Raw genomic sequence first — 27,890 nt, forward strand, 5'->3', positions numbered from 1 at the left:
TAGTAAATTTAGAAAAGAGATGCCCAATAAGACTCATAAATAAGCTGAATTAAAAAGATAAGGTTAATGAGCAAAATCCAAATGAAATAGAAAGAAAAATAGTAAATGAATGACATTGCAGTATCTTGTGTATAAAAGTGCTGCGTCACGGTTAAGGCTGTTTCTGTAATAGCCTTAGTTTACACTTTAAACCATCTTCACTGTATAATTACGCTAAAATGGAGTCCATTTATGTGAATGGGTGAGTGCTATTAAAAAATGCACAATGCAATAATAAGTAGTCGACTCACTCGGAGGGGGTGGAACCTCCGCCGCCATTGGTCTGTGCGCTGGGACGTCAGGAGCGAGGGCGGGGCCTGCGGGTTTGATTGGCACCGTGTTCTCTGGTAGTCTGCTGCGGGACCAGGGACAGACAGCTGAGGGGGGTCTGAATGTCCAACCGGGACGGTCCGTGGACCAGCGAGAACTCCCACGCACGACTCACAGGTAAGTCACGGCTCGCGGCCACAGTTGTAACGTGGGGGATGTTGATTTGATTCACCCCACGAGCGTTAACACGCGAGACAAAGAGACTTAGTTGTGTTGGAGGTGCAGTAGAGTTTGACAGAGGAGGAGGAGGCTCTGCCCCCTACAGAGCCCGCTCCACTCTGCCTTCATTTATTCACGCAGAAACCACTTCGCTTTGAGCGAACATCGTGGATCCTGGCGTGTCCTTTCCCACCCCGTGTCCCCCACACCTCCACAAATCACGAGGAAGCATTCGGCGGGTGGGTTTTACTCGCACGCCACAATAGATTGGATGGGCAAACGGGGGGGGGAAAAAATGGCCGCACGTGTGGCGAAATCGGTGTGAAGGTACAGTTGTCTGGTCAGTGTGAACGGCGCGAGCGTTTGGCACGGGTATGACGCACGGTTCGAGCGCACGGATTTGGCCGTGGTGTGGACCCACGGCTGCGGGGAGACACGCGGGGAGAGCTGCGGGATGTGGTAGTGACAGGATGTCTAGAGACCCGAAATGATGTGAACATCCACCAGCAAAGGATGGTGGGTTTGAGGAAAGACACACACATTTACAGCTGTTGTTAGTTTGAAACTGTTTTGTCTCTGTTTGTGCTGCTATCTGGACCAGGACTCCCTGGAAGAAGAGATCTTGTATCTCAATGGGACACTCACACGCTAAATAAAGGATACATAAAATAAAGAGAATAGAGGATTATTACAACTCTTGTACCAGACACATTACTTCCTCTGATTTTGTTGTTACTTTAAAAATCAAATAAAAACAATGCTGTACAATGAAACAATCAGTACAACAGCAGAAGAGTCACCAGTGGCTTGCCTTGCACAGCCTGGCAGATATTGATTTAAATGTTTTGTCCTCCACTGAGGTACAGAATCTATGTGCACCATCTAATAACAATGCACTAACACGGACGTCGGGTCCACTTTGTGCGAGCACTTAGTGGAAACTCAAAACCAAAACCACTGCCATAACAGACTACATACAGACTTCTTGCCTCTGCCTGTGTCACTTGGTATTTGGTTTCTAAGCTGTTTAGCCTCCTGCACGTGACGGGGGAAGCCCGTGCACTCACAGTCCATACGCGACATCCTTAGGGATCCTCCTGTTGCACCTTGAGTTTATGGGTCTGTCCATCTTCCTCTCATTTTTATAACAAGCCTTAATCGGATTTGTCGAAATCGAATGAGAGGAACAAAAGGAGGAAGGGAAGGAGACGGAGACAGTTTAGTGCAGCGGAGTAAATGTACAGTTCCAGGGCAGGGGCAGCCAGTTACATGTCCCGAGTCCCGGATCCAGGATGACCTTTATTGTTCTGCTTGGTGATATGGCACTGAGTTAGACTTCTTAACCCTCTCATGCATGATTCTCCTTCCTGTAAGTCGGGGTGAGAGGGAAACTTGGATTTCCAAACATGTGCTCCTGATATTGGAACACATGAGAGTTTGGAGTGAGTCACTCAGAGACTGAATCCAACACTCTGAAGCTTCCACTTTTCCATTATTAATACACAGCTATAAGAGAGGGATGATACAGAGAGGAGAAGAGAGCGAGAGAAGCACACACACACTGGGTTTCATGACTTCAGAGGACATTGCATTGACATACATTCATTTCCTGGAGACTTACTCTAACCTTAACCCTAATTACTACTGACCTTATCCTAACCCTGACTCTTAACCTCAGCCTAACTTTAGAACACACCTTCACCTTAAAATGTATTTTTTGTCCGTATAAGGAAGACAAGTCCCCATAATGTGACTATATAAACAGATTCAGGGCCCAATAACATAAGGAATACCAGGTACATATAAACACACACACACACACACAGCTATTCTTCACACTGCACTGACTTCCATTCATTCATTTGGACATAGAATTATCCCTAACCTTGACCATAAACAGTTAATGCCTCACTCTATCCTTAACCTAACCACAATTAAAATCTTAGCTCTAAACTAGTTCCTCTGAAATGAGATTCTGCCTTATTAGGACCAGGTTGCTCTCAATGAGGACTACTGGTCCTGACAAGGTTAGTGTTTATACCAAATAAAAAAAAAGTCCTACAGAGATAACACACACACACACACACACACACACTATGACTCAAACCTCCCATGAACAACACAACACCTACTATTAACCCTCCCTGCCCTACTGCTAACACACTAACTGGCCCCATAACAGTCATCATACGTTAATTACGTCTCTGTCAACAAAATACACAACTAAATTACAGAGAGGAACAGCGTTTTTGTTTGTGTGTGTGTGAGCAACGTAATGGCTGCCAGGCAAGTGAAGGCAAACCATTGGCCAATTTCTTTTTTTTTTCCTGCAGTCTCTATAGTGCTGATTCATCAGATTTCATCTATTGCGCTGCAGAGAGACAATAAAATAATCCAAGTAGCACGAGACGCTGTGCCTTTTGTTGGAAGACCTCACTCATTTTGTATTAATTCCACATAAAATATGAGGCGTAACACGTGGGGAAAAGATCATACAAGGTCATCGTGTTCGCAAGCAGTATTAACTGGAGCAGCTACAGCCGGTCTGACATCACACTGTTGCCCTGCTTCTACGAAAGGAGATGCATGCATTTATAACTCGCCAATATTTCAAACAACCCTCAGTGAGCCTCGTTTCTTTGCCTGCTCCCTTTCTTCACGTCCATCACTCCTTTGCTCTAACTTTCCCGTCGCGTTACGTGTCCCCTCTTCCCTCACACTGACGAGAGAGTGGCTGAGGAGTTAGATTATGTCACGCGGTGCTCATCATTAACATCACTGCATGGGCAGTGCCAAAGGGTTTCTCACGGCCTGCGACTGCATCATCCAGAGATGAGCGGCCAAGCACAGACAAGCTCACCAGCTGAAATATCACACCACCAAGGAGGGAATGAGGTCACGTTTGGTGGAGTGCACTGATGTAACACACGGCGTCTGTGGTTAAATGGTGGTAATTAAGATTGCAGGTGGAGAATAGAGGCACGCGTGAGTCAGCAGAAGGCGGCATGAAGCCACGTTTTCATCATTTGCGGTACAGAGACTGAGCTGATTTCATCAGTTGTCTTTTGGCAGGTGCAGCGCTAGTGGCTGTGACGGTAGCAGACTGGTTTGAAATGCAGTTCTGATGAATATGATGCTGATAGAGCTCCAAACCAATATCATGATAAAAAAGATATTTACACAAAATACTATACAAGTTCCACATCTCCCTTAGGTAAATGCATTAAATTGCAGTGGCACAGGATTGTCGCACAGATCTATGGAGACAGATGGGATCATTATATTGATATTGGAACGTCGAGATTGCATTGTGTTGTGATACCTGGTGCCAATTTGATATGTGACTCTGATACTTAAATGGTCAACTGTCGTCTAAAAGAGTCACCATATATTGATTATTTCCCACCCCTAATTGATAGGCATTGAACTGTTGTTGGGCCACACGGTTGGTGTAGTGGTTAGCACTGTTGCCCTCCCCTTCCTGTGGTTTCCTCCCACAGTCCAAAAACATGCAGATTTGAGGGTTGGGTCCCTCTAAATTGTGGTGTGAGTGTGAGTGCGAGAGTGGATGGTTGTTTGTCTCTATGTGATGGACTGGTAAACCTAAGTCAGATGGGATTGGCACCAGTGCTCCCTACGACCCTCATGTAGAGGATAAAGTAGTAAAGGAATTTATTTATTTGTTATTGAATTATTACCCAGCCTTAGATGCTTATATTGATCTGCTAAGATGACCATCTTGGGGGTCGCAGTGTAATCCTCTTACTGAAAGCACATGGAGTTGACCTACATAGGCTTTTTTTCTGGAGGCTGTTGGCTGACAGGCAGGACAGAGTGGAGTCGGTGAAAGGGGGACGGTTTAATGACGAGTCATTACACGTACATCTACTGTATGTACGGGCACAGTATGTTTACTCTGTTTCCATGAATATCGTGTTCCTGTGCGGTGTTCTTGACCGCACTCGTCTCACGAGGAGATGCTGCAGCTCTGCGCTCGGGGGAAGTTTACTAATTGCTCCCCGCTCCCCCTGGAGTCAGCCGATGATGTGACGCAAGGGCTGAACTGCTTTTGTGATTCTCAAGTCATTGAGAGGAACTGAGAGTGACGGCTGCTCTCACGAGGCGAAGAGCAATAACGTGTTTTAGTGCGGGGGAGAGTAGAGGACATGATTTGAATGGTTCCTCCGAGATGAATGCTCTGTGTAAGGGCTTGGCTGTGTGTTTCATGACCCCGAGGGATGAAATGTTTCACTCCATTGAAGTCTATAAACTAACAAATGTGCTCAATGAGGCACCGACTCGCAGCTTGCACGACTAGGAGTGGAGGAATTAGAGCCACGCAGCCTGCCGAGGTCTGCCTGAGCTTTCGGTAGCATTCATATGCACGCCACTCGCACAGACGTGCTCACAAAAGTGAGACATGCACCCATCCCATAATCCTTAGCTTGAGCTGTCCACCATCAGCTGTGCTTTGCATTCGGTGGCAGCTGGGAGTCCAGACGAAATGACAATTTCCTGAGATGTTAACTCCAGCCCAGAAGGAGGAAACAGGAGTGGACAGTGATGAAGACAGTAGGACATCGGGAAAGTCTGATGTTCAGTGTGTGCTCAGTGTGAGACACATCCACCTACAGTATATTACCTGGCATCCTTGAGACATCCTTGCTTTTGAATGAAAATAAACGCATGTGTAAACTCCTGTTTTCTTTCTCATGCAACTATAGGTACCTGAGAGTTTCTGGACAGAGTGTGGTAGATAAAAGTTCAGCCGACCTCTCCGTAGTGCTGAAGGACTCGTGCTTTTTCCGACAGACGTTGCAGTTGCCGTTCTATTTGCGATATAATTTGTTTTAAGTCAAGCATTAGTTCACTTTTGACTTTATTTATGATTAAAATGTGACGGAGCGTTACCACGCGACACCATCAGTGTGCTAATTCCTCGTTATTCAGTTGTGTGACGAGATCTTTTAAGATGTGAACTGTGATCAACACGTGTGAGGCACATTATTTTTTAGTTTGCAGCCTGTCTGACTTGTTAATTGCATTTTTTCAAAATGGGATTTTAAATTAGAAAACAAATCTATTGTTCAGTTCCTCCACTCACATCACTTTCCTTTCTCAAGACTCTTTCTTTTCCCACTGCTCGTTCTTCACTTCTCCACTGCTCGTTCTCTTTTGTCTTCTCCTTTGTGAGCTTTAATGCGCCTTTTGTCAATCCCACATTCTAAATCTTACCTCCTGAAAATCTCCCTTTTGTTTTAAGCCTTTTTTTATATATTCCCCTAAAATCAAGATTTGGCTATTTTTTGGCTCCTCCCTCTGCTTTGGACCTTTTAATTGGCTCAGTTCCTGCTCCGTGGTGCGGATGACTTGGTAAGGAATTGCCCTGGTGGCTTTGGCTCCATTAACATTCTTCCAGAGGATATCCTTCACTTCTAATGAGGCTGCCGAGCCTGACTCTAATCTGCGTTGCATATTGAATCCACCCATCACTCGTTCTCTTCCTCTCCCTTCTGTTCATACATTAAAGGACCAATTAGGTGTGGCATCACGGGTGCAAACAGCCCTGTGTGGCACTTTGCCAAACCTAATCCGGTAAATGCTCGGATCGTATGGTACATGTTGGTATGACCTCGGATGTTAAGGTCAGAGCGAAAGTGGACAGTGTGTGTTCCTCCTGACGTGAAGTCGAAGGAATATTCTCACATTGAACAGCTGGTTTTGCACTCTTGACTGAGCAGGTGGAGCTTGTGCCACTGGTTGGACAATGGTTGCTTTTCTTCTCCCGCCTGGGGCAAGAAAATCTAAATGAAGCGTAGGAGTGATAATCTTTTGCTGCGTGCTGTGTAAGAGCAGCTCTCACTTGTTTGTAGTCACACATCATTTCGTTATTTATTTATTTATTTGGTTATTTCTGGCTTGCGTTTTTCTCATGATGCATGTATGGGTTAAGTGCTGCCAGACCTCGTACTGTAGTTCCCATACAGGGGCAGGAGATTTAGCAGGGAGTCCTTACTGTCTGGATCTGGAGTTACTAATGTCAATCACATTATCCAGGTACATTAGTCTGACTATGACAGGCTTGATTGTAGTCAGACTAATGTGTTTACATGACAGATTGAACTAGAGTTTTTGGCCTGTGATCTGAGTTTCCATGGTTAGTCTTCTTTGTTGTGTCACCTAAAAAAGAGTGAGTGACTCACTGAACTGGAAAACCATAGGTGTGCTCATGTCTGTCTGCATAGAGTCCTTGCTTACCACTTTGCAAATGGGCAGAATTTACATCACATGAACCCCAGCAGATGCCTGCAGATATAAGGACATGGAAAGTATAACCTGGCCGTAAATGATCAAGTATCCCACACAACACTTTGTCTAATAAGGAGCCATTTCTCTCTGCTTGTGATGTTAGGCTATTTGTCTGCACAAGGTTAGACGAAAGATGACATTACTTAGCTTTAAAGGTATTGAGTGTTCACAGTGAGAAGGGTTTATTGGCAGCATTTTAATACACTTCCAATCTTTGTTTAAGTGTATTAAGTAAGTGTAAAAGCTTACTATGCAAACTACTTACTTCATTCTTTCTGGTATGCAGAGGCCACCGTAGTTCCATGACATGCTTGGAAAAGGCAGGTGTGAGCACATCATTTCTTACAGACTGGACCTTTACGCTGACAATTAGCCATCACAGCTGGTAACACCTAACAAGAAAAGCAGATTGATACAAGAATGAAAATGAGAACTCTTTTTGTGAACGAGCGTGTACCGCCTCCAGAGCCTAGCATTTACTATGTCGATGGCACAGGGCCAGCTGATGATGCATCCTTTAATGGCTGAGGAGAATGAATCACCCTGATGACTGTATTCATCACTGAACCAACAGCAGCCTCAGTCCTCTAAAACTCCTCGACTCCCCTGCAAGACTCCGGGGTGGCGCAGACAGATGAAGCAGATAAACCTCAGGGGGGGGGAGAAAAAAAAGAAATAAAGCAAATGTGTGAGGAATGGTTAGAACTAGTGTGCAGGAATGTAGAACTGAATGTTCATGCCTCATGTGTGTGAGCCTTGCAATGTTTCACACGTCCTTCTCTCCCTCTTCCCCTTTTCACAGTTGACTGATGAGTAGCCAGTAGGGCTGGTGTTGGACTACACCGACCGGCGCAGGTAAACACAGTCTCTTTCTTGCCTCTTCCTCTGTGCAAACACACCGCAGACGTGTCGGAAAATGTTTCCTGCATGCTGACATAGTTCTGTCCGTTCAGTGGCTGTGTTTTGTTTTTGCTGCTCAACACTGCTCATAAGAAATCAAATATTTTAAGAACACAGGATAGAAGCTGGGTTTCCAGCTGTTCTTGGGAATTAAAGGTGAATAAAACATTCGCTGTGCTCGAAGGCCGGCGCTCATATTAATCTCGCCCAGTGAAACAGAAGTTTCAAGGTTTCTATATAAGAAAGAATCTAGCATGACTGTGACTGGCAGTAGACACTATATTACTTTTTTGTCAGTGCAGGGAGAGACTTGTGTATTTGTCAGACGTCGTTGAATCAGGCAGGGCATTGCGTCTTCTGCCTTTTAATGCATGCAATTTGCATACTGAAATGGGCTTGTTGCTGATGAATAATAACCCAATTATTTCAGTTGAAATGTACTGATTATTGACCAAATTGGACTGACTTCCCATGATGCCTTGTTTTCTTCTCGCACTGCTGCTCTTCCTAAGTCAAACCCTGTGTGAAATCAACTCTTATTTTCTTAATATAAACGGGGAACTCCCTTTAGTAGCTTTGTACTGATGCCCAAAAAAGTACAATAGTGGTTTGTTTGTGCTGCTGTAGGACATTTCATCATCATCATCATCATCATCTAACCAGTGATGTTAGACATGCAGAAATACTCAAGCACCAGATATGATGAGAGAGAGAGAGAGATTGTATAATCCCATGCCATCATGGTCAGATTAAAACCCCTCACGTCCCATTGTGGGGGAGGGGTGAACTGGTCATGTCGAGGATGGAGGTGTGGGGGGGATGTAGTGGATTAAAAAGCCTCCAGATCTACTCCTCACACACACTGGGTGCTTTGGGGCGGAGCCTGTTTCGTGTTGGATGGGAGGAGACATTTTTAGATTGTTGTCAGCACTGGGACGTGTTTTTACAGTAGATGCATTCTGCTTAAATTTTGTGGCAATTGTGTTATATTGTAGTATTCTTGTTATATTTTTAGTGGTGTAAGTGGTTCACTGGCTGTTTAAGTGTGACAATGTTCGCCTCTAAGTCACTTTTTTTATCTTTAAGTTAAGATAGAAATGTTCTAACAACATTTGGCTGGACTGCCATTGTACAACTGTTCATTTCCCCCATGAGGATCAATCCTGGCACAACCCACAGTCCAAAAATACGCAGATTTGGAGATTAGGCAAATTGGACACTCTAAATTGATCATAGGTGAGAGTGTGAGAGTGGATGGAGTGTGTGTCCCTGTGATGGACACAGGGTGCACCCCGCCTTGTGCCCTATGTCAGCTGGGATAGGCTCCAGTGAACTACGACCCTCATGTGGAGGATAAAGCGGTACAAGATGGATGGATGGATAAATCCTGGCTTTTCTTTTAGTGTTATCCGCTGGTCACAATTCACATTTATCAAGCAACTGTCACTGTCACACAGTTTGATTGAGTCTTTTGTTTTGTACATTGTTATACCTGGTGATCCTGCAAAATAACCTTTCATATTCTAGCACCAACAATGTGGACAGAATGTCATTTTCAGGTTCATGGGCCAATATTTGCAGAGCAAATATAATATTTGCAGCAGCGTCAGGTGTGCTGGAAAAAAATGTATTTAGATCTAGATGAACTAGATAAATGTTCCACCGAAACACTTGATGTAAAATCACCATCCTTACTCTATATATAGAGGGCAGCTGTCGTATCAAATGAGGCATTGGGGAGATTTTATTTACAAACGAAAACACAGTACTGTAGTACACGCAGTACTGCATCAAGTAGTTTGCCCAAAAAGTGCTCAGGTTCTGGATAGTGTAGTCCCACAGAAATAATCCCGTCAGCACCTTAACTCCACTGAATCAACAAGAAACGGGATGAGGAGCTCCCACTAGGCCGACACATGGTGCTTTTAAGGAGGTGGACGACTGCTGAGAGAATACGTACGAGCGCGATCGGCTCACGCTGAGTTTGTGCACGCCGCTGCAGCAAACAGTGGGACGTCCAAACCCTGAACAGTGTGAAGGAGAGGAAAAAAATAGAAGAAGCAGGGCACGAATGAGAATGCGGGGTCAGTAACACTTGAATAAGATCAGTTACATAATGACACTTGGTCATTTTGGTGTGTATGTTAATGTGTGCGTGAGGGGCAATTCAACTTTGAGTGGGTTCGCGGGAAACACAGGAAGGGGCTACTGAGGCAACAGCAGGGGGAGAACCGTGGGATTATGTGTGTACGTTATCAAAAGGGGAGGGAGAGTGAGGGAGGGAAGGTATTAAAGCCAGCGAGGAGGGTGGGGACTGACAAGCACCGAACACATGTCCGCATCTGTGTTTGCAGTCCAGCTCTGTACCTCTTTTCTCTGAGCTCGTCATCGCATCAGCTCCTTCATCTTAAAACTCCTCACCTCTCTCCACTTCACCAACTTAATCTCATTGTTTTGTTGTGTTTCATTCTCTGTAACATTCTCACAAACTCTCTTTCTCCTTTCTATTTTCTCTGTCTCTGTGTGTGTGTGTGTGTGTGTGTGTGTGTGTGTGTGTGTGTATGTGTGTGTGTGTTGTCTTTTTTGAGGGTATTTTTTTTTAGAGAGGAGGCCATAAGAAGATTGAAGGACAGAAGACATAGTTGCAGAACTGCTGGTGGTTAACTCGTGGTTAGTCTTAGCATACTTGTGGCAGTAAGCAGAGGAAAAGGAGGGCTTGGTGATGGTCACAGCTATGGAGGATGCCTGTCCCAATGGGGTACGGGAGGAGAAGGAGGAGGTGACAGCGCCGAGACAGCCCGGCGCGGAGTGGCCCCCGGCTGAGCAGTCCACCCAGGGAGCAGATGCGTCTGGAGGTGAGGAAAGAAGGAGCAGGCAAAGTTATTTTGATATTCAGAGAGATGCTGTAGTGCCGGTGCTCTGAAATGTTGAAGGTTGATGGAGGGTTTTTATAAAAAATGTACAAAGGCAAGGTAGCTTCTCTCAAGTGACGCAAGATTGTCAGATGATTCTTTGGGGCAGTTCCACTTTGTTGGCGCCGTCTATCATGATCCAGGTGTTAAACTGAATTTATTTTGAACATTACTGCATATTTAAACTGTCCGCAGACTTTTCATGTTTGTGTTAAATATTACCACATGCGGCAAATCTTTCATCCCCGTCAGACTTTTAGTTCAAACTGACACGTGTAGTATCTGATATGATATTTTATGCTAAGATTATGACATGGCATTGATTTAATAATGGAGTTATTGCTTCAATGTCCATCCATCTTCTACCACTTTATCCTCCACATGAGGGGCACTGGTGCCAATCACAGCTGACACGTACACCCTGGACAGGTCACTCGTCCATAACAGGGCCACATAGAGAGAAACAACTTAAAGTCAATTTACAGTGTCCAATTTGCCTAATCCACAATCTGCATGTGTTTGGACTGTGGGAGGAAACTGGAGAACCCCCCACACACACACACACACACACACACACACACAGGGAGAACATGCAAACTGCATGCAGAAAAGGTCCTTGATTGTCTTGTAATTTTTAACAAATTACAATTTGAAATTGTAATTTTTAAAACAATTTCAACGTTACTTTATGTAGCTAATAGAATTATTTATTAACAAGCTGTTTAACATGTTGTTCTAGAAATGTACTATTAACTATTTACATTGTTGATTCATCATATTTAGCCGTCTTGCTTGTTCGTTTTTAACCAAACTATTCGAAAGATTTTTTCTTTATATTTAAACTGTGTTTCATGACCTTTTTTCGAACTGGCCTAATCTCATCACATACAATAGGTTACATTATTTATTGTGTGCAGGTTTTACAGTTAACTCAGTTTGAGGGGTGGGAATCACAGGGTACCTCACGATGCGTTAAGATACGTGATGCATGTCCACAATACCAATAATATCACGATACAACAATTCTGTGACAATCATATCGCGATACATCAGGTGAGGAAAACAAAACATCCGAAGAAAAGTTAAATGTGCAGGATTTCTCTATTTATTCACAACATAGAGAACAAAGTGCATAAAGTCCATTGTATTGAACATGGATGGAGCATCTCTTAAAGTAGCTTGCTCCACCATTGTCCATTATCCAGCCACGTAACTTCTGCATTTGAGCAGCGCCACTGTGAGGAGACGTGAGGTAGTGACGCCCGGCGAGTGATACTGGCAGGGACTGTTTACTTTAAAGCGTCTTAATTTATCAATTAAAATATCTATATTTGCCCTGGTGTATCAATGATTGTATTGCACGAGGAAGAACAAAATCAATATTTTTACCCACTCCTACTCAGTGCATGGTAATTTTTTTCTTTCTATATGTAAAAAAACTTCTACACTGCAGTCGCAGACACATCCAGGATGAGAATCCCACTCTTGTTTTGAGCTTTTGCTGTGAGAGTATTTTCCCTGTAGTTCTTAAAAACACACACACACACACCACAGCATACAACCCTATGTTTGTTATGAGTGATGTACTTCAGTGTCAGTCAAGATGTTCCTGTGTGATCTCACTCTCAGGAGTGGAAAAATAAGAATGCAAGACTGTTCCACAATGCTTGACAAACAGAGTTAGGAATTCTTACGGAGTCTCTACATTGGCATTCACACCGCACAGTGCTGGTAGGTGTGCACACACACACACATACACACAGAGGCAGTGGAGACACACTATCCAGTATGCAGGAGGATGATTCATCATGAAGATGAATGAACCAGCCGGAGCAAAAAAAAAAGAAAGATACCATCTAATGCAGAATGCTCAGTTCTCTAATCTCTTAGCTTTTACAACTTCTTCAGGTCAGGCTTAGCTCAAGGCTGTAGGTGGTTGTATCGCCTCACCATATTTCAGAGGATTATAGAGACTGGAGGTAGGAGGCTTGTGGGGATGAGTCATGTACATACAAGTACACGTGGCAGGGTAGTGGTGGACGGGTGAGCAAAAATTCCTGTGGGTGAGGACACAGTGACACGATGAGGTGAAGTTTGTCAGCAGAGAGATGAAGAAGAGCAAGAACATCAGATATGCGATGGCATTGTAAAACAGTAGTGCACAACTTTTAAATGTAAACAAATGTCCGTGATATTCAAAACAATGATCGGCGGAGTTCACGCAATCTTGATTAAGCCTCTACACGACTGCTGTGTTTACACCTCATGTCAGCTGGGGACACAGGAAGTGGTATGATTTATGTAGACCGATGGAGGCGACAGCAACATTGCGCAACTAAAGTTAGACGACTACAAAATTGTTGGACTACAGCCCAAATCTGATTTGTAAGCATATCCAATCAGAATCTGATCTTCCTGACTAACTGTCCACATTGACCCTGGAAACAAAGGTAGATGTTGAAGTCACTTTTTATAATATTACTTAAGTTGAAGTATATGACATTTACTGTACTTCAGTATCAAAAGTAATTTTCTGATATAAAATGTACTTTTAGAAGTAAAAGTTAGGATTGAGACATGGTAGTTCAGTGGTAGGGCGAGTTGCCTTTCAACTGGAAGGCTGTGGGTTCAACTCCTGGCTCTGCTAGTCTATATGTGTCCTTGAACCCCATGTTGAAGCCTGTGAATGTGTGAATGGCAAAACTTTAGTGTAAAGCAGCTCAAGACTAGAAAAGCAACTCTTCTTCTTCTGATTTTACTTGGTAGTAAAAAGTAACAAAGACAGTTAGGGGAAATGTAGTGGAGTAAAAGTAAAAATTGCTAGAAATATAAATAATAAAGTACAGATTTTGTACTTAAGTACAGAAACAAAGTATCTGTACTTATCTGTTACTTTATAACACCGAAACGGATCTACAAATATCCGATCAGAATCGCATTCAAAACCACCTTTGTATGTTGTTTATACTTTGGACAAATAGCTGTAAAAACATTAGCTGTAAAGATTGCCAAAAAAAAAACCCAACAAGCTACATACAGTTTGTATAACAATCCAATTTGGGCTGCAGTTTAAACAAGACCAAAGACGCACCCATGAAAACTTTCAGAAGTGAATTCTACTGCTCAAAAACAGGATAAATGCTTCTCACCTCCATCCCACCAGTGTGCTCTGCTGCTGCATATTCACAAATCCTCCCTCAGTCAGGTCTGATAGTATTGCTTGACATCCCCATTTTCAGATGGAGGGAAGCAGCTTACACATATTCTTCCTGTTCACAAAGATCAAACAGAGACACAAAACAAATCAACAAACTGCAGCTTTAAGTATCATAAAGAGGTCACATTTGATGTTGGATGACTTTTTAGACAGTGAGTGACTGAGTGTGTGACTGAGCGAGCGAGCGAGCACTGCAACCATGCTGCTGCTGTTTTAATGCTGAAGGCCTTCACGGTCACCGCTCGTCTCTCAAAGATTGTGTGTAGTCGTTCCAGAAACGGAATATCCTGAGTCATACATACAGTAAGTATTCTGCTTCTTGAATAAACGGGTCCAAGACTCTGCAGTGCAGTTTGTAAATCCCAGCCCCCCCCCTCCCTCCACACCCGTCATCCTCCCGTTTTTGTCCTTTTTTTGAAAAGCAGATCATAAATATTTAAGGTTTGCTCTTGCATGGAGTCGGCTGTTTATAGAGTCTGTCTGTACACTGTGCTGATCAGGCTGCAGTGAAAGCTCTGTATTCTTTTTCCTTTCTCATTGTACAGCTGCCTTCTGTCTGCATGTAGGATGAATGGATGAGCGATGGTTCTTAAATGAAACCGTCAAACTCAATTTGTTTGTGCTGCAAACCAGAAAAAGTAGAACTGAAGATTTAAGCTTCCATAATGAAACAGTTTGTTAATGTTCACTTTGGTAAATGAACGACGGACATGTCAACAGTGCACATATAAAACACCATAAAAAAAAAGTTTAATATTACATAATTTGCATTTCCTAGACTGTCAGCAATTTGGCATTCACCGTCCACGACTTATGACTTTACATTATGACATAAAGAGCATGAGTCAGGGTCACAGAGTGGAAATCATGGGAGTGAACGCTGACTGGACATAAACACCCACATTAGTGTATAATGACAGAGAGAGGGAGAAAGAGAGCGACACACACACACACACATATATAAAAAGACACACATTCCCAGGGCTTAAAGTGTCTTAAACAGGCTTACATGGGCTTTGAGACCCTGGCATTAAGGCGTTACCTGGTTGATACCTTCAGTCTTCACCTCTCTCTCTCTCCATCTGTGAGTACAAAACTCTGCAGAGCTCTAATCTTAGATAATGCAGATAATGAGTCGGTAATGTTGTAACGTGTTCATTTCACATATTGTTACGTAGCTTATTTGAGATTGTTTGATAAATGGTTTATAAACTGAGCTCATAAGAGCAGATGGATGCGAATGGGGATTGGCGAGGACCTAGAGAGCTTTTAGATCAAATAAATATCCAGTTTTAAGTCTGACCTTTGGGTTTAATGTGTTCATTCCACCTCATGCATATCAATTTTTCTTCCGTTGACTGACTTTTGTGATGAAACGACAACTTTGGGAGTAAAAGAAAGTCATTAAAAATATCAAAAATTTGCAGTTTTGTAATTAAGCTGAAAATTATCTTAAGATTAACAAATACATATTATTAATTTATCACAAATACTCAAACATGTATTATTTCCTTAATTCACACTGAGACATGTCTCATAATCTGGTGGGTATGTGGAGCAGTGGCTTTCAGGAGGACCAGAGAAACTGTGTGTGTCGAGTTGACTAGAATTGAGTTGCAGATTTTTGGTGGACTGCGGAAGACTTTTAAAATAATGTTGTTATTCATTCATCAGCACTCGGAGTGTAGCTCTGATTTCATTTACTTCCTCGCGACTGCCTTTTTTTTACTTGCTGCCCCCGAAGCGTTTCATATGAGATGTCGCCCCCACATAGAATCACATCTGAAGGGCGCGTCGGCTCCGCATGCATTATTAATATGTTTATGAATCTCTTGTCAATAAATAACAATCACCTGACAGAAGATATGGAATTGACTGGCGACATTGATCCCACATAGTCTCTGCTGCCACTTCCCTGATGTTGTTTATGAACGGTCTCGCAGACTTTTCACTCTGCACATAAACTAGTCGCAATTGTGCCTGACATATTTCTTCTTCTCTGAAATATGAAAAATGTCCTCCCACTTCTTTTATATACCATGGTTTAATAAACCTGTAGTGGAGAAGAACATTATAGATAGTGGACATAATATTATTACATTTTATTTGTATATTTGTATACATGTGTGTATATATATATATATATATATATATATATATATATATATATATATATATACATATATATATATATATATATATATATATATATATATATATATATATATATATATATATATATATATATATATATACAGTATATATATATATTTTCATATATATATATAAATATATATATACAGTATATATATATATATATATATTTATATATATATCGATGTAGTCATCTGCATTAGTCATCATAGTTTTATAGTGTGCTGCCACCTTTTCAGTAATATATGACCTCATTTTGGTTTGTAATTTAGTATCTGATGTCCTTGTCACTGCTGGTTCATTTTCTAAAAAAGCATATTCAGCCAACACAGGGCACAGAGACGAACAACCCTTCACTCTCACGTTCACACGTTAATGTCAATTTAGAGTTTTCAATTCACCTCTGCGTGTTTTTGGACTGTGTGAGGAAACCAGAGAACCCGGAGATCATGCGGGATCCAAACTGGTGACCTTCTGGCTGTGATGCAACAAAGCCAGCCATGTGCTATTTTGTTAATTATGCAGTTTTATACATGATCCTGTGTCAGATTTGCTCAATCTCACTGACTCCTCCTCTCTCTATCTGCTGCAGCATCTCAGTTCACTGTTTTGTGTTTATGCTTTGTATGACTTTCAGGCACGACTAACTCCTCTTATCTCCTGTTTCTTTTCTTTTTTCCGTCTGTGTCCGTGTCTTTATCTGTCGAACCCGTCCGTGCAGCAATGCAGCAGGTTTTGGATAATGTGGGTGAGCTGCCCAACGCCACCACGGGGGCCAAAGACATCGACCTGCTCTTCCTGCGCGGCATCATGGAAAGTCCCATTGTACGAACCCTGCCAAAGGTAGCACACACACATATAGATAGATATATATATATGCGCGGCAAGCAGCAGTGAGCGGACTAACGCGCTAGCCAGCACCAAAGCCCTCCACCCCCTGCACCCTGCAGTGCTTGGCTTGCTGTGACACAGGTGCCGAGGTACAGTAAGGCTTTCACTCACGGAGAACACTTACTACACAAATGCACACATGGTGTGAGTAACACAGCGATGTAGTATCCTAGTGTGTCGTAGTTTTTCTGTCGGCGCATGTATTCCCTCTCCCTCTCACACAACACACCTCCACTGCCGTTTGAAATCCACTGTGCTCCTGCATGACAGGCTGTTGTCATTTTTTTTTCTCCAGCATCAGCTGCGCCCTGCGGAGACGGAACATGTAGGGATGGCAGATGACTGAATGTAAACAAATAGACATTTTAACAGACAGACGGAGACCTGCTCATACAGCAGAAAACAAATCAGGACTTTTGTCACGTGCACAGAGATGCAGAGTAAAACATGCAGTGAAATGAAGAGGGTGAATGGAATAACTCCAAGCTACGCGTAGAATCCTACATGCTGTCGGCAATCATAGCTTTAGTTCACAACAACACTCCTTACATCCGTAAGTTGAAAACTCGACTCTCTGAGCTCTCCCGTCTCTCCGACAGGCTCAGGAGCAGCAGGAGGAGGTGAAGCTGGAGGCGGTGCAGGACAACAACGTGGAGCTGGTGACAGAGATCCTGGGCGACATCAGCAATCTCAAGGTCAAAGATGACAGCGCCACTGAACTGTCCAAGATCCTGCAGGAGCCACACTTCCAGGTGAGAAAACAATATCAAAAGCTTGTACATTAAATCTTTGTTCTGGTGATAAAACGTGGCTGCTAGTGGATTAAATATTAACTCAAATGGGGAAGTGGTGCACATTTGAAAACTCATTTTATTACACATTCTTTGTGTTAAATATCACTAAACATCATTATAAATGAATATTAATTGAATCTACCTATAATTATCAGCCTGTAACACTTTTCTTGCAAAATGAGCACTGGAGATTCTGTCGTGAGCCAATGCTGCGAATGTTAGTACAAGAGGGACTCGGTAGTTAATGTTTAGCTTGTGACACAGGTGTCATGTTTTTACTGTAGATACAGAGCTGATGTTTTAGATCCCACCAGCAGGACACTAACCTCTATACACAAGGCTTTTCACAGGCTGCACCAATAGGAGTTAGCGACGCCTCTGAACCAATCACAGCCGTTCGTCGGTGTAAGCTGGAGGATAAGACCCTTGTGACCTACTGAGAGAGAGAGAGAGGGAGAGAGAGAGAGAGAGAGAGAGATGACATGGAGAGACTTTCAGTTTATTATACCACATACTCATTGAGTTGATAAAAATGTTTCTTTTCCATGATTAGTGGTCAACAAGATACAGTATTTTAAATGTAGAGAGGCAGTTTTGGATGAAGGCCACTTCAAGGACACTCAAGTCAACCAAGAAATAATGTAATAAATGTATTTTGTTACTTTTTGTTATGTAACTAATTCATTCATTATTTTTTTTAATTTAAAGTTATAATTTGCTGCTGTGATTTATCCTCCACATGAGGGCAATCTCAGATAACATAGGTCAACAGGCGGGGTCACATCCTGGACAGTTCTGGCCACATAGAGACAAATGACCATCCACTCACACTCACATCTGCGGTCAATTTAGAAATCTGTAAATCTGTCATCCGGAGAACCCGGAGAATACCATGGAGGAAGTTCATAGTACAAAATGTTTTTGTGTTCACATTATTTATTTATGGGGAAAAATATCCCAGAAGACACTTCTCCATTCAACCATCTGCAGTCTGCAGACTGTACCTCAGTGTATCTTGACCCTGGTCCCAGGGGACTCAGTGCCCTGCATGTTTCCCTGCTCCAACACATCTGATTCAAATAAGTGGCTCGTTATCAGGCTTCTTGATGACGAGCTGCCCATTTGAGTCAGGTGTGTTGGAGCAGGGAAACATCTAAAACTTGCAGGGCAGTGGGCTTCACAGGACCAGGATTACCTCACACAGCTAGTCAGGGTTTATATTTGTGTGTATCACGTCCACTGTGACCTCAGGTGACAATGGCAGCACCCATTTATAAGCGGAAAACACGGTGCATCGCTCGTACATAGTTCACACTCGTCATTGTCACACTGTAGGAACCTGAAGCGACTGCTCAAACAGTCGAGGTATCATATTTGCAGATTCTGTGCGTCTGCGATCAAAAGCAAAATCAATGTTTCAGTGAATGTGAAACAAGTGTTTTTTTTGCCGTTTGAATCCTGAAAGGGAAAGTTACAGGACGGGAAGAACAACTATTCTATTTATGAGCAGTGTGTGTGTACTGAGAGGAGTGCACAGAATACTGACTGACCCATGAGCTTTTATGTACCGTTGTGTGCTCTGGCAGTCAATACAGAGCACACAATGTATGTGTATTACTATTATTTTCTTGTTATTTATTTAAATGTCTTATTTAAAATTGTAGGCTGCTTAAAATCATCCTCTGTCGGCATCCTAAATAAAACACAGACATAGTTTGGGTGTGAGTTGTGTCTTAAGCGTTTAGCTGTGCAATTTTATCATATTTTATATAATAATGCCAAATATTTCTCTCTCTCTTTGTATCCGACCGTGTTATTCTACTCAACTCTGTATTAATTGTGATACATGAAGCACCACTGAGTCCAAAGTGAGATATATAACACAGGTTCACTACATATATCGATAGAATGCTTATACACACACACACTGCAGCACATGATTAATATTCAGTGTTTTGCCTCAGATTAGTGAAGTGTTTCTCAGATTAACAAGTGTTTGAAGAAACCAGATTGTTTTTTTTAATTATTTGACTATAAAACAACAATGTCATATTTAATTATCCAACATTTTAGTTCTAAACTCGCATCATGTCCCTCTCTCAGTCTCTTTTGGAGGCGCATGACACAGTGGCCTCAAAATGCTACGACGTCCCGCCCCCAGCTGAGATGACCAATGACGCGGCCGTGAACAGTGCTCTGATGCAGGCGGATGCTGTGCGCATGATTGGCATCCGAAAGAAGGCTGGAGAGCCGCTGGTGAGCAGAGAGCTGAAATGATCTGCGTGTGTGTGTGTGTGTGTGTGTGTGCGCAGAGTTGGAAGGGAGTGGTTGAGTACATGAATTACCAAGTGAGTGAATAAGTGGGACAGTGGATGAAGGGGGAAGGAAACATTGCATGTACTGTCTGTAACTCCACATTGCTGAGTCCAAACCTACTACTCCTCCTTCTTCTTCTTCTTCGCTCGTCCTCCTCTCAGGGTGTGACCTTTCGCGTGGAGAAAGACGACCTAGTCATTGCCAGAATTCTGCACGGCGGCATGATTGACAGGCAGGGCCTGCTGCACGTGGGCGACATCATAAAGGAAGTGAACGGCAAGGACGTTGGCAACAACCCCACCGAGCTGCAGGAGATGCTCAAAGACTGCAGCGGAGGCATCACACTGAAGATTCTCCCGAGCTACCGGGATGCTCCGGCACCTCCTCAGGTACACAAGCACCCAAAGGACGTGATCCCAAAGTACACACACACACACACACACACTTATGTAATGACTGGCAGATGTTGGGGCACCATCACAGAGCTGGTGATCTGTCCGACAGCCTTCCCACAAACCCCCGTGCAGGAATGTGAACCTTTGGAGCCCTATTAATAACACTACACATGCTATCTAGGTCACACTAGCAATTTCTGTCTCTTGGACGCACACACACACACAGATTTGTACAGCTGTTCTCCTTAGGACACTGCATTGACTTCAATTCATTTGGACAGCCAAACCAAAGTGTTATCCTGAACCATAACCATAACTTCAGTTCTGCCACATTAGGACCAGGTTTGGGTCTCCATGAGAACTACAGTGTTTTTGTCAAGATGTAACAAATTCAAGTACACACACACATTTTTGCGCTTCATTCATAGTGAGGACTCCTAACCTTTACCCTAACCAGGCCTTAACCCGCAAAAGGCCCTTTAAAGATGTGAGGACCAGCCAAAATGTCCTCACTCTGTCAAATGTACGGCCCACGGGCCAGAACCGGCCCACCTGTTGGTCCAATCCGGCCCACAGGATGAATATGTGACAAGAATCTAATCACAATGTGAAATACTATATTTTTCAGTTCAAGATAAGTAAGTAAGACAGTAAATTTGGAGTTCTTAAGTTACTTTGCTATTATTTTACTGATCCGGCCCTCTCGAGATCAAATTGTGCTGGATGTGGCCCCTGAACTAAAATTAGTTTGACACCCCTGGTTTATATGATTATTGATCCTCACAAAGCCACAAATACAAGAACACAGCTCTTCTTCTAAGGACACTGCATTGACTTCCATTCATTTGGACAGTCAAATCAGAGTTATCCTTAACCATAACCAGTTACAGCCTAACACTAACCTTAACCTGACCACAATTCCAGCCTTAGCACTAAAGTTAAACTAGTCCCTCAGAAATGAGGTTCTTCCTCATTAGGACCAGTTTATGGTCCTCACAAGGTCAGTGTTTATGTCAGGAAAAGGTCCTAAAGAGGTAACAAATATAAGTATACACACACACACAGGCTTCCTGTAAACACATGTCCCCTCACATGGAAAGTACAGTTATTTGTGATACTTGCAGTTATTTTCTCGTACGCGTGAGCGCCACAACATTTTTGAGCAGTTATGGCTCCAGAGACTCTCGGTCAACAAACAGGAATAAACTCAGAGATGTTTGTTTGGCGCTCACTGAATGAGCAGCAGTTCAATGCTGCAGCATCACATCCTGCTCTGTGTGCGCTGCACAGTATACTTAACTGGCTTGTTTTATTGCTTCCTCTGGTTGCTTGTTTAATCAAATGCATCAGCCAGAGCACTTACCCTTCCTGGCAAAAGTCCCCCGTGTTGGTGCAGCGTGAGCAGCTGCGCCGGGTACAGTGTGGGACACGAGGACATAATGAGTGTGAATGAGCTGCTGTGACTGTGTCGGTGTGTGAGGCAGCCTGCTGAGCTGCAGCTACATTGTTTTTCTAGTTTGTGTTGTGTCTGTGTGTGTTTGTGTGTGTTAGTCCACAAACCACTTTAACCACATTTTTGTTTATTTGAAGACTGCCAGATTTGGCCCCTCACAACTGTGTTCTTCACAGGTGTACGTGAGGCCTTACTTTGACTACAACCCAGACAGTGACAACCTGATCCCGTGTCGGGAGGCGGGGATGGGCTTCAAGAAAGGCGACATCCTTCAGATCGTCAACAGGGAGGATCTCAACTGGTGGCAGGTGGGATTTCATCCACTCATTTGTTTTCTTTATGTGTATTTTGTTTTTTTAAGACTGAAGTCCAAACTGATCTGTAATCTGCTGTAGGCTTGTCATGTGGTGGGCGGGGCCACAGGACTGATACCCAGTCAGTTCTTGGAGGAGAAGAGGAAAGCGTTTGTCCCTCGAGACTTTGATGGGTCAGGTAAGAAGCTGCAAGCATTTCTGTGGATTTTACACGCGCACATGTACGTGTCACTTATATAGCATTTATAGTGAGGCCATTCATAGACATAATACATTCCCTAGCCCCTTAAACTTAACCATCATTACTAAGTGCCTAACCTTTACCCGAACCCTAACTTAAACCTAATTCTAACGCTAAAACCAGGTCTTAACCCTGAAAAAGCCATTTTAGGGCTGTCAGAATGTGAGCACCAGCCAAAATGTCCTCCTTATGGTATATACTGTAAGTTTTTTGGTCCTCACAAAGATACTCATACAACACACACAGAGTTGACACAGCTATCTTTTTACGGTCTCACATTACCCTACAGTACATTCATTTGGACAGCCTAACCAAAGCCTCATTCTTAACCTCAACTATAACTTAACCACTTCCTCAGAAATGAGGTTCTGCCTCATTAGGACCAGGTTTTGTTCTTCATGAGGACCTACTGGTCCTGACAAGGTCAGTGTTTGTTTGTGCCAGGAAATGTCATAAACAGTGACCTGACCCACACAACATAATTTGTGCTGTGGTTGAGGCTGAACTCTAAGAATCCTCCATTTTCTCTCGTAAACGTTGCCGATGTTGAAAAGATGGATTGGCTTTAGGTTTGTCTGCTGCCAGACCTCTTTCACTTCTCTATTGCTTTTACCACTGAGACGTGATTGATGGTGAAAACGCCTGGGAAGTGGATAAGCGGTCCACACCTGCCCTCTTTTGGCCAAATGTGTAACTGCACAAAAACACCAGCCATAGTAATATAGAATGTTATGTTTTTATAACAACACTTTACTGTATGGTAATAGGGACAGTCATTTTAGGAGAATACTGCCTTGTTGCTACCAAGTAATAGCTCAGTAATAAAAATGCAAAAACATTTACATGTGGAGGTCTGACTCTGTAACTTGCCTATAGTCATAGATTAATCTATATATAATCTGTGGATTACCACAATAATACCACTGTATTTGGCAATAGAATTAATGCCAATTCTATTACAAAAGTATTTTCATGCTGTTAAAATAGGAGAGTGTCAAAGTTCAGGTTTTTTTTTTTAAGGTAATTGTCCTTTATATGCTCATGGAGGTTATGTTGCACTTGTTTTTATATGAGGAAATAAATAAATAAATGCTGAGTCATGTTTTGTAGGCATCCTTTGTGGCACAATAGCTGGTAAAAAGAAGAAGAAGATGATGTACCTGACGGCAAAGAACGCAGGTCAGAAAACCCAACGCGCCGACTCTTGAGCTCACGTCCTCGACGACGTCTTTTTTTGCGTTTGGCTCATTGTTGCGTGTCTGTGTTTAAACAGAGTTTGACCGACACGAGCTGCAGATCTATGAGGAAGTGGCAAAAGTGCCACCGTTCCAGAGGAAGACGCTGGTTCTGATCGGCGCTCAGGGCGTGGGCCGACGCAGCCTCAAGAACCGACTCATGGTGCTTCAGCCAACACGTTTTGGCACCACTATACCATGTACGTTTCTGTTAAGTTTGATTTTTTATATATTATTTTATGTATATATATACATATATATATATATATACATATATATATATATATATACATATATATATATATATATACATATATATATATATATATATAAATATATATATATATATATATATATACATATATATATATATATATATATGTGTTCAGTTTAACAAACGTCCAATCAAACGTTTCCTTCTGTCAGACACTTCACGACGAGCCCGCGATGAAGAACTGGACGGTAACTCTTACCACTTCACAAGCCGGACAGAGATGGAGGTGGACGTGAAGGCCGGGCGCTTCCTGGAGCACGGCGAGTACGACGGCAACCTGTACGGCACCAAGATCGATTCCATCCATGAAGTGGTGGCCACCGGACGTACCTGCATCCTGGACGTCAACCCACAGGTAAGAGACACTGTTAGGGGACAGCAAATGTTAGTATAGGGCTAGTTTTACCGAAGTACTCGTTTATTTTGACTGTGACGTCTCCTCCTCCTGTGTGTGTGTGTGTGTGTGTGTGTGTGTGTGTGTGTGTGTGTGTGTGTGTGTGTGTGTATATATCCAGGCTCTGAAGGTACTGAAAACAGCTGAGTTCATGCCTTACGTGGTTTTCGTAGCAGCACCAGATTTCGACACCCTCAAGGCCATGCACAAAGCTGTGGTGGACGCAGGCATCACAACAAAGCAGCTAACAGTAAGTTCACGCTCATTTCTTCACGCACCGCAAACAACACTGTATCTGTACATAACACACACTAAAGCCCTGTTTGGACGGGATTAGCTTTACATGGAGAGGTGGTGAAAAGCAATTATTACCAGAGTTACCTTGAGTTTCTAAGTAAAGATTACGTCGACTTTCACCTCAGGTAAAAAAGGTCCAGGTAATACTAAACCAGCATAGATAGACCAGCAGTAAATGTTAAAGCATTGAGGCACATACAGTTTTGCACTAGGCAGTCAGACAAGTCTGTGGCAAACCTTGGGTGTTTTTGGCATACAATGAGCATCATTCTCAACCAAAACAAGGTTGAAAACACTTGTCACTTGAGGCAGCACCTCGCTATGTAGTAGGCTTAAGCTTTGTGGTTAATAAATTGCCAATAAAATCAACCAGTTGTCTAATCTGTTAATGTTAATGTTAATTTGACCGTATCCAACTGTTGTATGGTTAATTCCCGTGTTATGGATGTGACAGAGCATGACGTGTGTGTGTCTGCGTCTGTGATATCAGGAAACAGCATCACACACGCATGGCGACAGGAGGTGACGGCAGTGCGTAAAACCGATGTAATCCTCCCACTTAGTTGGTGGTAGTTTTGAGATTTCTTACCCTGTGCGAATTTAGCAATTAATATTACACACATTACTCCACCTCCCCATGTAACTAATCCCCCGTCTGAATAGTGTTTAAGTCTCACAATCTATTTTGAATGCTTAAGGATTGGGTCCAGGTGTTTGCTGTTCGCACATGTACAACGCAGCAGGATGAGAGATGTCTAGAACATTCAGGCAAGCGATGGCACCTGCTGGGTGGAGCAGGCAGGAGGCACGACACGACACTCAGTCACTTTCTCGCTGGGAATTTTCCACAGATTTCCCTGCTGTTTGAATGATGGAAATGTATGGAACATCTCCAAACAATTTCAGGAAAACGTGTTGTTTTCTGTTTTATTAATAGTTACTTATCAGGCACTTAATGATAAAAGTATTCTTCACTACAGTTGGATGGGATGAGAGCGTTTCTGAAATACTCTTCTTCTTGTGTTTTATGGCAGCTGGTGTCCATAATGTTACGTAACACTGCCTCCTTCTGGATTTAATCTATCATCCTTTTTGTTGGTTGTGTGTGTTGAAGGTTGCAGCATATAACTTTTTAAACACTACAGCTGGTGATTTTTGTTGTTGATGTTGTTGTTGTTGATGTTGATGTTTTTATTCTGCCGTTGTTTGGCCGACATGAAGAGAAACAATATAACTCATGTCAACATGACATTTTATCTAAGAATGCCAGATTCTTTCATAACAGAAAACAGGTTTTTCAAGACCTTTTTTATACATGTGTGCCTACTTTCTCACATTTTAATAAAAGCATAAATAAATGAATGGATGAATGAATGAATTAATTAATGTATAATTCACAGTAAGTTGAAGTTTAACTGACAAAACATTTTAGAGTATGTGCTTATTTTTCCTTGCAATTTCCCTCGGTGTAGTATTTTATTATGATTCTTTATTATGAAAAGAACTACATAAATAAAGTTCACTCACTTATTACTTTTTAAAAACATATGGAAATCCCAAAAGTGCATTTATTTCACAAACGTGTGCAAAATGTAGTCTTTTTTTGTCCAGATATTTCCAAGACTTTCACACAAAATTCCAGACTTTTAAGACTTTCAAGACCCTGAATATATACAATACGTTTCCAGAACTCACCCGTCCTTTATGTGTTCGCAGGACGTAGATCTGCGGAAGACGGTGGACGAGAGCGCCCGCATCCAGCGGGCGTACAGCCACTACTTTGACCTGACCATCGTCAACGACAACCTGGACAAGGCCTTTGAGATGTTACAGGCTGCTGTGGTCAAACTGTGCAGTGAACCCCAGTGGGTCCCCGTGAACTGGGTGTACTGAGGAGCGACTGAGCCTCCAGCATGTCTGTGTGCTTCTGACCACAAAGGCCAAAGAAGAGGAGAAGAGTGGCGAAGATCCTTCTGCAAAAAAAGATAACACAAATAACAAAACAAACAAAAAAAAAAGTCTCCTTCTAATTGCTCTCTCTCTTCTTAGGCCTACACGGCTTGCAACTTTTTTTCTACTCAAAACTGAAAAGGGAAAGAGTGATTATTTATTTTATAACTTTTTATGAAAGATCTTTCTATTCAATGTGGAATTCCAGTGAGAATGGAAACTGAAAAAGAAAAAAAAAAATCTGGTCCCATACGTGGGCCCTATTTTTGCATTAATTTATTGTTGTAGTAGTTTCCGTCTTATTTTGTAGCGCGTGTTCGTGTCAGTCTTCCTTTTTTTCCCGCGCGCAGACCCGGGATTTACGATCACCACCCCGAGCTCCACTGTGAAGACAATGAAGGCCAATGATTTCTCAGCAGTCTGTGTCCAAGAAAACCTGTCAGTGTCAAACATCATTGCCATGTTTGAGCAACCGTGTAGCTCTGATTTATGTCTGCACTCAAACTCCTCAACACCCGATCGTGTACTTTTTCAAACGTGAAACCGTTTTGTTACAGTAGTTTTTCCATCCGTGTGGTGAATTATAGTGTTGTGTTGTGTCACACACCATGATTTTTTTTTTATTTTTACTTTTATTCCCCTCGATGTGAGGCTGTCGTCTGGAGTGTGATCAACGTTGTTAACGTCTGCATCCACAAACGTTTGTTCATGTCGTCTAAATGTGAGTGTGTTCCTCATCTCCAGTGCTGCAGTACTGTTCGCCAAAGCCCGGGTCATACTCCAAAATAAACCATGACATTTACCACTATTACATCTGGTTGGTAGGTTAACTGCGGGCTGCAATATAAATTTATACTTAAACATAATGGATGGATTTTGGATAAAATTCTACAACCACTAAATGTTTGAGCAGGACATTTCACGAGTTTCTGAAAAAGATCTTGCGTCTCGTCTTTGTGACATTTTACATTCCTGACATCATGAACAGCCCGACATCAACGTCATGTTCCACAGATTTGCTTCTACATTTATATCAACAAGGTAATGATGAATAAAGTTTATTAAACCTCACAAGGCTTGGTTATAATTTGTGGATTATTATTATTATTGTTGTTGTTGTTGTAGGAGCCAATCTGATCATTTATCCTGATTATCTTGTGTGTTTCTTTACACATTAATTGCTTGTTATGGTGTTGGTGAGTCTTGATAAGGGCAAAGTGCATTGGGTTTACTGATCATGTATGCCCATTTTTTTTTGCCATTTAAGTTTTTAAATAATTACATCACCAGTTCATCCACCTTGAAACAAAACAGGT

General features: G+C 42.5%; 1 protein-coding gene across 5 annotated transcripts; it reads left to right on the forward strand.

Annotated features, from left to right (window-relative positions):
• Positions 1–380: 380 nt before the first annotated feature.
• pals2b (protein associated with LIN7 2, MAGUK p55 family member b) lies at positions 381–27,645 on the forward strand. 5 transcript variants are annotated; one of them, XM_044015250.1, is made up of 14 exons: positions 422–486; positions 7,640–7,692; positions 10,341–10,592; positions 16,742–16,863; positions 17,511–17,663; positions 19,809–19,961; positions 20,183–20,410; positions 22,046–22,177; positions 22,265–22,361; positions 23,535–23,603; positions 23,698–23,859; positions 24,086–24,288; positions 24,449–24,577; positions 26,341–27,645. In XM_044015250.1, exons 3-14 carry the CDS (start codon positions 10,460–10,462, stop codon positions 26,515–26,517), a joined length of 1,758 nt encoding a protein of 585 aa, XP_043871185.1. In that variant the 5' UTR covers positions 422–486; positions 7,640–7,692; positions 10,341–10,459; the 3' UTR covers positions 26,518–27,645. The 5 variants fall into 5 exon arrangements, with proteins under 5 accessions (XP_043871188.1, XP_043871185.1, XP_043871186.1 ...); XM_044015251.1 differs by having other exon boundaries at positions 16,742–16,845; XM_044015254.1 differs by lacking the exon at positions 10,341–10,592.
• The last annotated feature ends 245 nt before the right edge of the window (positions 27,646–27,890 follow it).

This window comes from Solea senegalensis, unplaced genomic scaffold, assembly GCF_019176455.1.
Source record: "Solea senegalensis isolate Sse05_10M unplaced genomic scaffold, IFAPA_SoseM_1 scf7180000013113, whole genome shotgun sequence".
Classification (NCBI taxonomy): Eukaryota; Metazoa; Chordata; class Actinopteri; order Pleuronectiformes; family Soleidae; genus Solea; species Solea senegalensis.

Coding starts and splice junctions, on each gene's coding strand:
- pals2b (XM_044015250.1), top strand. CDS start 10,460: ATGGTCACAGCTATGGAGGATGCCTGTCCCAATGGGGTACGGGAGGAG. Junction 10,593..16,741: donor GGGAGCAGATGCGTCTGGAG/GTGAGGAAAGAA, acceptor CCGTCCGTGCAG/CAATGCAGCAGGTTTTGGAT. Junction 22,178..22,264: donor AGGATCTCAACTGGTGGCAG/GTGGGATTTCAT, acceptor AATCTGCTGTAG/GCTTGTCATGTGGTGGGCGG.